Genomic DNA, 11,902 nt, shown 5'->3' on the forward strand with positions numbered 1-11,902 from the left:
TGGTGTGTGTGTTGTCTGATCTCTCGTGTGTGTTGTCTGATCTCTTGTGTATCGTTGTCTGATCTCTTGTGTGTGTTGTCTGATCTCTGGTGTGTGTTGTCTGATCTCTTGTGTGTGTTGTCTGATCTCTTGCGTGTGTTGTCTGATCTCTTGTGTATCGTTGTCTGATCTCTTGTGTGTGTTGTCTGATCTCTGGTGTATCGTTGTCTGATCTCTCGTGTGTGGTTGTCTGATCTCTGGTGTGTGTTGTCTGATCTCTTGTGTGTGTTGTCTGATCTCTTGCGTGTGTTGTCTGATCTCTTGTGTATCGTTGTCTGATCTCTTGTGTGTGTTGTCTGATCTCTGGTGTATCGTTGTCTGATCTCTCGTGTGTGGTTGTCTGATCTCTGGTGTGTGTTGTCTGATCTCTTGTGTATCGTTGTCTGATCTCTCGTGTGTGGTTGTCTGATCTCTGGTGTGTGTTGTCTGATCTCTGGTGTGTGTTGTCTGATCTCTGGTGTGTGTTGTCTGATCTCTCGTGTGTGTTGTCTGATCTCTCGTGTGTGTTGTCTGATCTCTCGTGTGTGTTGTCTGATCTCTTGTGTGTGTTGTCTGATCTCTCGTGTGTGTTGTCTGATCTCTTGTGTATCGTTGTCTGATCTCTCGTGTGTGGTTGTCTGATCTCTCGTGTGTGTTGTCTGATCTCTCGTGTGTGTTGTCTGATCTCTCGTGTGTGTTGTCTGATCTCTCGTGTGTGTTGTCTGATCTCTCGTGTGTGTTGTCTGATCCCTCGTGTGTGTTGTCTGATCTCTTGTGTATCGTTGTCTGATCTCTCGTGTGTGGTTGTCTGATCTCTCGTGTGTGTTGTCTGATCTCTCGTGTGTGTTGTCTGATCTCTCGTGTGTGTCGTCTGATCTCTCGTGTGTGTTGTCTGATCTCTGGTGTGTGTTGTCTGATCTCTGGTGTGTGTTGTCTGATCTCTCGTGTGTGTTGTCTGATTCCTCTTGTGTGTTGTCTGATCTCTTGTGTATCGTTGTCTGATCTCTCGTGTGTGGTTGTCTGATCTCTCGTGTGTGTTGTTTGATCTCTCGTGTGTGTTGTCTGATCTCTCGTGTGTGTTGTCTGATCTCTTGTGTGTGTTGTCTGATCTCTGGTGTGTGTTGTCTGATCTCTGGTGTGTGTTGTCTGATCTCTCGTGTGTGTTGTCTGATCTCTTGTGTGTGTTGTCTGATCTCTGGTGTGTGTTGTCTGATCTCTGGTGTGTGTGTTGTCTGATCTCTCGTGTGTGTTGTCTGATCTCTTGTGTATCGTTGTCTGATCTCTTGTGTGTGTTGTCTGATCTCTGGTGTGTGTGTTGTCTGATCTCTCGTGTGTGTTGTCTGATCTCTTGTGTATCGTTGTCTGATCTCTTGTGTGTGTTGTCTGATCTCTGGTGTGTGTTGTCTGATCTCTCGTGTGTGTTGTCTGATCTCTTGTGTGTGTTGTCTGATCTCTTGTGTATCGTTGTCTGATCTCTTGTGTGTGTTGTCTGATCTCTGGTGTATCGTTGTCTGATCTCTCGTGTGTGGTTGTCTGATCTCTGGTGTGTGTTGTCTGATCTCTTTTGTATCGTTGTCTGATCTCTCGTGTGTGGTTGTCTGATCTCTGGTGTGTGTTGTCTGATCTCTGGTGTGTGTTGTCTGATCTCTGGTGTGTGTTGTCTGATCTCTCGTGTGTGTTGTCTGATCTCTCGTGTGTGTTGTCTGATCTCTCGTGTGTGTTGTCTGATCTCTTGTGTGTGTTGTCTGATCTCTCGTGTGTGTTGTCTGATCTCTTGTGTATCGTTGTCTGATCTCTCGTGTGTGGTTGTCTGATCTCTCGTGTGTGTTGTCTGATCTCTCGTGTGTGTTGTCTGATCTCTCGTGTGTGTTGTCTGATCTCTCATGTGTGTTGTCTGATCCCTCGTGTGTGTTGTCTGATCTCTTGTGTATCGTTGTCTGATCTCTCGTGTGTGGTTGTCTGATCTCTCGTGTGTGTTGTCTGATCCCTCGTGTGTGTTGTCTGATCTCTTGTGTATCGTTGTCTGATCTCTCGTGTGTGGTTGTCTGATCTCTCGTGTGTGTTGTCTGATCTCTCGTGTGTGTTGTCTGATCTCTCGTGTGTGTCGTCTGATCTCTCGTGTGTGTTGTCTGATCTCTGGTGTGTGTTGTCTGATCTCTGGTGTGTGTTGTCTGATCTCTCGTGTGTGTTGTCTGATTCCTCGTGTGTGTTGTCTGATCTCTTGTGTATCGTTGTCTGATCTCTCGTGTGTGGTTGTCTGATCTCTCGTGTGTGTTGTTTGATCTCTCGTGTGTGTTGTCTGATCTCTCGTGTGTGTTGTCTGATCTCTTGTGTGTGTTGTCTGATCTCTGGTGTGTGTTGTCTGATCTCTGGTGTGTGTTGTCTGATCTCTCGTGTGTGTTGTCTGATCTCTTGTGTGTGTTGTCTGATCTCTGGTGTGTGTTGTCTGATCTCTGGTGTGTGTGTTGTCTGATCTCTCGTGTGTGTTGTCTGATCTCTTGTGTATCGTTGTCTGATCTCTTGTGTGTGTTGTCTGATCTCTGGTGTGTGTGTTGTCTGATCTCTCGTGTGTGTTGTCTGATCTCTTGTGTATCGTTGTCTGATCTCTTGTGTGTGTTGTCTGATCTCTGGTGTGTGTTGTCTGATCTCTCGTGTGTGTTGTCTGATCTCTTGTGTGTGTTGTCTGATCTCTTGTGTATCGTTGTCTGATCTCTTGTGTGTGTTGTCTGATCTCTGGTGTATCGTTGTCTGATCTCTCGTGTGTGGTTGTCTGATCTCTGGTGTGTGTTGTCTGATCTCTTTTGTATCGTTGTCTGATCTCTTGTGTGTGGTTGTCTGATCTCTGGTGTGTGTTGTCTGATCTCTGGTGTGTGTTGTCTGATCTCTGGTGTGTGTTGTCTGATCTCTCGTGTGTGTTGTCTGATCTCTCGTGTGTGTTGTCTGATCTCTCGTGTGTGTTGTCTGATCTCTTGTGTGTGTTGTCTGATCTCTCGTGTGTGTTGTCTGATCTCTTGTGTATCGTTGTCTGATCTCTCGTGTGTGGTTGTCTGATCTCTCGTGTGTGTTGTCTGATCTCTCGTGTGTGTTGTCTGATCTCTCGTGTGTGTTGTCTGATCTCTCGTGTGTGTTGTCTGATCTCTCGTGTGTGTTGTCTGATCCCTCGTGTGTGTTGTCTGATCTCTTGTGTATCGTTGTCTGATCTCTCGTGTGTGGTTGTCTGATCTCTCGTGTGTGTTGTCTGATCTCTCGTGTGTGTTGTCTGATCTCTCGTGTGTGTCGTCTGATCTCTCGTGTGTGTTGTCTGATCTCTGGTGTGTGTTGTCTGATCTCTGGTGTGTGTTGTCTGATCTCTCGTGTGTGTTGTCTGATTCCTCTTGTGTGTTGTCTGATCTCTTGTGTATCGTTGTCTGATCTCTCGTGTGTGGTTGTCTGATCTCTCGTGTGTGTTGTTTGATCTCTCGTGTGTGTTGTCTGATCTCTCGTGTGTGTTGTCTGATCTCTTGTGTGTGTTGTCTGATCTCTGGTGTGTGTTGTCTGATCTCTGGTGTGTGTTGTCTGATCTCTCGTGTGTGTTGTCTGATCTCTTGTGTGTGTTGTCTGATCTCTGGTGTGTGTTGTCTGATCTCTGGTGTGTGTGTTGTCTGATCTCTCGTGTGTGTTGTCTGATCTCTTGTGTATCGTTGTCTGATCTCTTGTGTGTGTTGTCTGATCTCTGGTGTGTGTGTTGTCTGATCTCTCGTGTGTGTTGTCTGATCTCTTGTGTATCGTTGTCTGATCTCTTGTGTGTGTTGTCTGATCTCTGGTGTGTGTTGTCTGATCTCTCGTGTGTGTTGTCTGATCTCTTGTGTGTGTTGTCTGATCTCTTGTGTATCGTTGTCTGATCTCTTGTGTGTGTTGTCTGATCTCTGGTGTATCGTTGTCTGATCTCTCGTGTGTGGTTGTCTGATCTCTGGTGTGTGTTGTCTGATCTCTTTTGTATCGTTGTCTGATCTCTCGTGTGTGGTTGTCTGATCTCTGGTGTGTGTTGTCTGATCTCTGGTGTGTGTTGTCTGATCTCTGGTGTGTGTTGTCTGATCTCTCGTGTGTGTTGTCTGATCTCTCGTGTGTGTTGTCTGATCTCTCGTGTGTGTTGTCTGATCTCTTGTGTGTGTTGTCTGATCTCTCGTGTGTGTTGTCTGATCTCTTGTGTATCGTTGTCTGATCTCTCGTGTGTGGTTGTCTGATCTCTCGTGTGTGTTGTCTGATCTCTCGTGTGTGTTGTCTGATCTCTCGTGTGTGTTGTCTGATCTCTCATGTGTGTTGTCTGATCCCTCGTGTGTGTTGTCTGATCTCTTGTGTATCGTTGTCTGATCTCTCGTGTGTGGTTGTCTGATCTCTCGTGTGTGTTGTCTGATCCCTCGTGTGTGTTGTCTGATCTCTTGTGTATCGTTGTCTGATCTCTCGTGTGTGGTTGTCTGATCTCTCGTGTGTGTTGTCTGATCTCTCGTGTGTGTTGTCTGATCTCTCGTGTGTGTCGTCTGATCTCTGGTGTGTGTTGTCTGATCTCTCGTGTGTGTCGTCTGATCTCTCGTGTGTGTTGTCTGATCTCTGGTGTGTGTTGTCTGATCTCTGGTGTGTGTTGTCTGATCTCTCGTGTGTGTTGTCTGATTCCTCGTGTGTGTTGTCTGATCTCTTGTGTATCGTTGTCTGATCTCTCGTGTGTGGTTGTCTGATCTCTCGTGTGTGTTGTTTGATCTCTCGTGTGTGTTGTCTGATCTCTCGTTTGTGTTGTCTGATCTCTTGTGTGTGTTGTCTGATCTCTGGTGTGTGTTGTCTGATCTCTGGTGTGTGTTGTCTGATCTCTCGTGTGTGTTGTCTGATCTCTTGTGTGTGTTGTCTGATCTCTGGTGTGTGTTGTCTGATCTCTGGTGTGTGTGTTGTCTGATCTCTCGTGTGTGTTGTCTGATCTCTTGTGTATCGTTGTCTGATCTCTTGTGTGTGTTGTCTGATCTCTGGTGTGTGTGTTGTCTGATCTCTCGTGTGTGTTGTCTGATCTCTTGTGTATCGTTGTCTGATCTCTTGTGTGTGTTGTCTGATCTCTGGTGTGTGTTGTCTGATCTCTCGTGTGTGTTGTCTGATCTCTTGTGTGTGTTGTCTGATCTCTTGTGTATCGTTGTCTGATCTCTTGTGTGTGTTGTCTGATCTCTGGTGTATCGTTGTCTGATCTCTCGTGTGTGGTTGTCTGATCTCTGGTGTGTGTTGTCTGATCTCTTTTGTATCGTTGTCTGATCTCTTGTGTGTGGTTGTCTGATCTCTGGTGTGTGTTGTCTGATCTCTGGTGTGTGTTGTCTGATCTCTGGTGTGTGTTGTCTGATCTCTCGTGTGTGTTGTCTGATCTCTCGTGTGTGTTGTCTGATCTCTCGTGTGTGTTGTCTGATCTCTTGTGTGTGTTGTCTGATCTCTCGTGTGTGTTGTCTGATCTCTCGTGTGTGTTGTCTGATCTCTCATGTGTGTTGTCTGATCCCTCGTGTGTGTTGTCTGATCTCTTGTGTATCGTTGTCTGATCTCTCGTGTGTGGTTGTCTGATCTCTCGTGTGTGTTGTCTGATCTCTCGTGTGTGTTGTCTGATCTCTTGTGTATCGTTGTCTGATCTCTCGTGTGTGGTTGTCTGATCTCTCGTGTGTGTTGTCTGATCTCTCGTGTGTGTTGTCTGATCTCTTGTGTATCGTTGTCTGATCTCTCGTGTGTGGTTGTCTGATCTCTCGTGTTTGTTGTCTGATCTCTCGTGTGTGTTGTCTGATCTCTCGTGTGTGTGTTATCTGATCTCTTGTGTGTGTTGTCTGATCTCTCGTGTGTGTTGTCTGATCTCTCGTGTGTGTTGTCTGATCTCTCGTGTGTGTTGTCTGATCTCTCGTGTGTGTTGTCTGATCTCTCGTGTGTGTTGTCTGATCTCTCGTGTGTGTTGTCTGATCTCTCGTGTGTGTTGTCTGATCTCTCGTGTGTGTTGTCTGATCTCTCGTGTGTGTTGTCTGATCTCTCGTGTGTGTTGTCTGATCTCTCGTGTGTGTTGTCTGATCTCTGGTGTGTGTTGTCTGATCTCTGGTGTGTGTTGTCTGATCTCTCGTGTGTGTTGTCTGATCCCTCGTGTGTGTTGTCTGATCTCTTGTGTATCGTTGTCTGATCTCTCGTGTGTGGTTGTCTGATCTCTCGTGTGTGTTGTTTGATCTCTCGTGTGTGTTGTCTGATCTCTCGTGTGTGTTGTCTGATCTCTTGTGTGTGTTGTCTGATCTCTGGTGTGTGTTGTCTGATCTCTGGTGTGTGTTGTCTGATCTCTTGTGTGTGTTGTCTGATCTCTTGCGTGTGTTGTCTGATCTCTTGTGTATCGTTGTCTGATCTCTTGTGTGTGTTGTCTGATCTCTGGTGTATCGTTGTCTGATCTCTCGTGTGTGGTTGTCTGATCTCTGGTGTGTGTTGTCTGATCTCTTGTGTATCGTTGTCTGATCTCTCGTGTGTGGTTGTCTGATCTCTGGTGTGTGTTGTCTGATCTCTGGTGTGTGTTGTCTGATCTCTGGTGTGTGTTGTCTGATCTCTCGTGTGTGTTGTCTGATCTCTTGTGTGTGTTGTCTGATCTCTAGTGTGTGTTGTCTGATCTCTTGTGTATCGTTGTCTGATCTCTCGTGTGTGGTTGTCTGATCTCTCGTGTGTGTTGTCTGATCTCTCGTGTGTGTTGTCTGATCTCTCGTGTGTGTTGTCTGATCTCTCGTGTGTGTTGTCTGATCTCTCGTGTGTGTTGTCTGATCCCTCGTGTGTGTTGTCTGATCTCTTGTGTATCGTTGTCTGATCTCTCGTGTGTGGTTGTCTGATCTCTCGTGTGTGTTGTCTGATCTCTCGTGTGTGTTGTCTGATCTCTCGTGTGTGTCGTCTGATCTCTCGTGTGTGTTGTCTGATCTCTGGTGTGTGTTGTCTGATCTCTGGTGTGTGTTGTCTGATCTCTCGTGTGTGTTGTCTGATTCCTCGTGTGTGTTGTCTGATCTCTTGTGTATCGTTGTCTGATCTCTCGTGTGTGGTTGTCTGATCTCTCGTGTGTGTTGTTTGATCTCTCGTGTGTGTTGTCTGATCTCTCGTGTGTGTTGTCTGATATCTTGTGTGTGTTGTCTGATCTCTGGTGTGTGTTGTCTGATCTCTGGTGTGTGTTGTCTGATCTCTCTTGTGTGTTGTCTGATCTCTTGTGTGTGTTGTCTGATCTCTGGTGTGTGTTGTCTGATCTCTGGTGTGTGTGTTGTCTGATCTCTCGTGTGTGTTGTCTGATCTCTTGTGTATCGTTGTCTGATCTCTTGTGTGTGTTGTCTGATCTCTGGTGTGTGTGTTGTCTGATCTCTCGTGTGTGTTGTCTGATCTCTTGTGTATCGTTGTCTGATCTCTTGTGTGTGTTGTCTGATCTCTGGTGTGTGTTGTCTTATCTCTCGTGTGTGTTGTCTGATCTCTTGTGTGTGTTGTCTGATCTCTTGTGTATCGTTGTCTGATCTCTTGTGTGTGTTGTCTGATCTCTGGTGTATCGTTGTCTGATCTCTCGTGTGTGGTTGTCTGATCTCTGGTGTGTGTTGTCTGATCTCTTGTGTATCGTTGTCTGATCTCTCGTGTGTGGTTGTCTGATCTCTGGTGTGTGTTGTCTGATCTCTGGTGTGTGTTGTCTGATCTCTGGTGTGTGTTGTCTGATCTCTCGTGTGTGTTGTCTGATCTCTCGTGTGTGTTGTCTGATCTCTCGTGTGTGTTGTCTGATCTCTTGTGTGTGTTGTCTGATCTCTCGTGTGTGTTGTCTGATCTCTTGTGTATCGTTGTCTGATCTCTCGTGTGTGGTTGTCTGATCTCTCGTGTGTGTTGTCTGATCTCTCGTGTGTGTTGTCTGATCTCTCGTGTGTGTTGTCTGATCTCTCATGTGTGTTGTCTGATCCCTCGTGTGTGTTGTCTGATCTCTTGTGTATCGTTGTCTGATCTCTCGTGTGTGGTTGTCTGATCTCTCGTGTGTGTTGTCTGATCTCTCGTGTGTGTTGTCTGATCTCTTGTGTATCGTTGTCTGATCTCTCGTGTGTGGTTGTCTGATCTCTCGTGTGTGTTGTCTGATCTCTCGTGTGTGTTGTCTGATCTCTCGTGTGTGTTGTCTGATCTCTTGTGTGTGTTGTCTGATCTCTCGTGTGTGTTGTCTGATCTCTCGTGTGTGTTGTCTGATCTCTTGTGTGTGTTGTCTGATCTCTCGTGTGTGTTGTCTGATCTCTCGTGTGTGTTGTCTGATCTCTCGTGTGTGTTGTCTGATCTCTCGTGTGTGTTGTCTGATCTCTCGTGTGTGTTGTCTGATCTCTCGTGTGTGTTGTCTGATCTCTCGTGTGTGTTGTCTGATCTCTCGTGTGTGTTGTATGATCTCTCGTGTGTGTTGTCTGATCTCTCGTGTGTGTTGTCTGATCTCTCGTGTGTGTTGTCTGATCTCTGGTGTGTGTTGTCTGATCTCTGGTGTGTGTTGTCTGATCTCTCGTGTGTGTTGTCTGATCCCTCGTGTGTGTTGTCTGATCTCTTGTGTATCGTTGTCTGATCTCTCGTGTGTGGTTGTCTGATCTCTCGTGTGTGTTGTTTGATCTCTCGTGTGTGTTGTCTGATCTCTCGTGTGTGTTGTCTGATCTCTTGTGTGTGTTGTCTGATCTCTGGTGTGTGTTGTCTGATCTCTGGTGTATGTTGTCTGATCTCTCGTGTGTGTTGTCTGATCTCTTGTGTGTGTTGTCTGATCTCTGGTGTGTGTTGTCTGATCTCTCGTGTGTGTGTTGTCTGATCTCTCGTGTGTGTGTTGTCTGATCTCTCGTGTGTGTTGTCTGATCTCTTGTGTATCGTTGTCTGATCTCTTGTGTGTGTTGTCTGATCTCTGGTGTGTGTGTTGTCTGATCTCTCGTGTGTGTTGTCTGATCTCTTGTGTATCGTTGTCTGATCTCTTGTGTGTGTTGTCTGATCTCTGGTGTGTGTTATCTGATCTCTTGTGTGTGTTGTCTGATCTCTTGCGTGTGTTGTCTGATCTCTTGTGTATCGTTGTCTGATCTCTTGTGTGTGTTGTCTGATCTCTGGTGTATCGTTGTCTGATCTCTCGTGTGTGGTTGTCTGATCTCTGGTGTGTGTTGTCTGATCTCTTGTGTATCGTTGTCTGATCTCTCGTGTGTGGTTGTCTGATCTCTGGTGTGTGTTGTCTGATCTCTGGTGTGTGTTGTCTGATCTCTGGTGTGTGTTGTCTGATCTCTCGTGTGTGTTGTCTGATCTCTCGTGTGTGTTGTCTGATCTCTCGTGTGTGTTGTCTGATCTCTTGTGTGTGTTGTCTGATCTCTCGTGTGTGTTGTCTGATCTCTTGTGTATCGTTGTCTGATCTCTCGTGTGTGGTTGTCTGATCTCTCGTGTGTGTTGTCTGATCTCTCGTGTGTGTTGTCTGATCTCTCGTGTGTGTTGTCTGATCTCTCGTGTGTGTTGTCTGATCTCTGGTGTGTGTTGTCTGATCTCTCGTGGGTGTTGTCTGATCTCTCGTGTGTGTTGTCTGATCTCTCGTGTGTGTTGTCTGATCTCTCGTGTGTGTTGTCTGATCTCTCGTGTGTGTTGTCTGATCTCTCGTGTGTGTTGTCTGATCTCTCGTGTGTGTTGTCTGATCTCTCGTGTGTGTTGTCTGATCTCTCGTGTGTGTTGTCTGATCTCTCGTGTGTGTTGTCTGATCTCTCGTGTGTGTTGTCTGATCTCTCGTGTGTGTTGTCTGATCTCTCGTGTGTGTTGTCTGATCTCTCGTGTGTGTTGTCTGATCTCTCGTGTGTGTTGTCTGATCTCTCGTGTGTGTTGTCTGATCTCTCGTGTGTGTTGTCTGATCTCTCGTGGGTGTTGTCTGATCTCTCGTGTGTGTTGTCTGATCTCTCGTGTGTGTTGTCTGATCTCTCGTGTGTGTTGTCTGATCTCTCGTGTGTGTTGTCTGATCTCTCGTGTGTGTTGTGTGCTGCAGGATGTTTGTGGTGCAGCAGGTCCCGGACAGTAACCTGGTGCTGGTGGTGACTCAGGCCGACTGCGACTGCTCTCGTCAGTACGGAGCGATTCCTCTGGAGGCCAAAGAGATCAAATATATCCTTTGACCCACGACACCAGAGCAAACATGTGACAACTCCATGGATTTATTAAGCCCATGAATATCTTGCCTTTAATAAAACATGAACAAAGACTTAATTCATAATGAACAAATGGTGTATTAAGTAACTCCTAACTAACCCCTTAATTAAGTAGTTACTAGACCTGAATCATTGTTAATTAACTATTTGTTATGAATACATTCTTTTTTCGTGCTTTATTTTGGCTAATTAAGGTATAGTAATTATTATAAAGTGGTAATAATTAATTTGATATTGCTTGAAGTATATCATATTATATTATATTATATTAAAGCAGCTCTTGAGGTGCCGTGTTTCCTTTAACACCCGTGAACATAACGCCACAGTCAAATGCAACAGGATGAAGTCCCAGAAAATACGACGGAGGCCCGAGTCGTGCCACGCCTACCACCCAAAGGTCTGTGCCCACCTCACACTTCTCACACTTCTGACATGAAGAAGGGAAATGTTAGCTTTCCCCAGTTATTTATGCATTTAGTGATTCAAATGTGCAAATGAAGTGAACTAAAGATGATCCAGCCACAGATCAGTCTATGAACTGATCTATTCACACATTCATTACAAACTCATGTAATGAATGAGCCTTGACAGCCTAACTTTTTAGCAAAAGATAGATGAAAATTAAAGCATCTTCGTTTTTCTTTTTTGATGTTCTTATTGCACGGAAAAAACAATCTGCCTCTCCACAAACCTGACTCGTACTTGTCCTGGAGTTATGGACTCATGCAGCTGAAGTGTTACTTCCAGAAAGCGATGCGATACTTTAGGTTTATTTATGCTTAACTTCCTTTGGCATCGATAACATATGTAGAGAATAACACGCGTGTTACAAACCTCAACTAACCGAAGATATGTTTTGCAGGAGAATGCTAAAGACTGTGGCGGTGCAGAGGCCATCTCTCTGTCCCTGTCCCTCTTCTCTGCGTCTCTGCTGGTCTCACTGCTGCGTCATCACTGGACATAAACCTGGGACGGTCCAGATGGAGGAGGAGGAGCTGTGATTTTCAAACTGGCCAAAAGACTCCGTACGTCTCCTGCTGACTGGGGAAAAGCCTCGCCTCGACAGAAAAGGGCTATTATTTTGTCTTTTTTTTTTTTTATCCCACTGACATTGGCTCTGCAGGAGGACTTATACCAGTGAAGGGAGACACAGTGCCCCCTTCTGGACAAGGCAGACCAGTGCAGCTCAAGGGGAAACGTTGCCATTACACAAAGAATGTAGCGTCTTTGTAGTTTTTGATACTTTAGCTAACTGTAGCGTTTTGCATTCTTTTTAATAACGTGTTAAATTATTATTGTGTGTTGAAATGACTCAAGGATCTATCTATCCCCCACAAATCAATAATATACCAAATATGTAGAAAGTAGTGAAATAATTATATATATCAGAGGTTTAATACTGGTAAAACAAACACAAGGTTGTTGCCTTTCAGTGAGATTTTAGTTGTGACTGTGCAAACCTTATGGTCAGAATCCAAAAATAAAGAAATGCATTCAGTTTGTCACGTTACATTGTTTTGTCTTACCTAAAGGAATATTATAGTTTGTTAAGAGGTTTATTATGAGATAACAATTTATAATGGATTCCCCCCAATAACAAATGTTCATGTATTTTCAGATTTCAATTACAATTTATGTTATTCTGGTCATTGTAGCGCTGCGTTATGGAACTAGCACGTCTTAAAACATGTAAAAGTGAATCCTTCTCATTCCCAAGCCAAAGGTAAACACAA

General features: G+C 45.2%; 1 protein-coding gene across 1 annotated transcript in view; it reads left to right on the top strand.

The window, feature by feature from the left end:
- LOC140348660 (voltage-dependent calcium channel subunit alpha-2/delta-4-like) overlaps positions 1-11,136 on the top strand; it is a 101,301-nt gene extending 90,165 nt beyond the window's left edge. Inside the window, exons 37-39 of the mRNA XM_072434675.1 lie at positions 10,010-10,130; positions 10,489-10,566; positions 11,032-11,136. Of these exons, the coding sequence (XP_072290776.1) occupies positions 10,010-10,130; positions 10,489-10,566; positions 11,032-11,133 (301 nt within the window). The 3' untranslated portion in view covers positions 11,134-11,136. The remainder of the gene's footprint in view (positions 1-10,009; positions 10,131-10,488; positions 10,567-11,031) is intronic.
- The last annotated feature ends 766 nt before the right edge of the window (positions 11,137-11,902 follow it).

Source organism: Eucyclogobius newberryi, unplaced genomic scaffold (assembly GCF_026437365.1).
Source record: "Eucyclogobius newberryi isolate DKJ021-1_F unplaced genomic scaffold, fEucNew1.0.hap1 SCAF_7, whole genome shotgun sequence".
Lineage (NCBI taxonomy): Eukaryota > Metazoa > Chordata > Actinopteri > Gobiiformes > Gobiidae > Eucyclogobius > Eucyclogobius newberryi.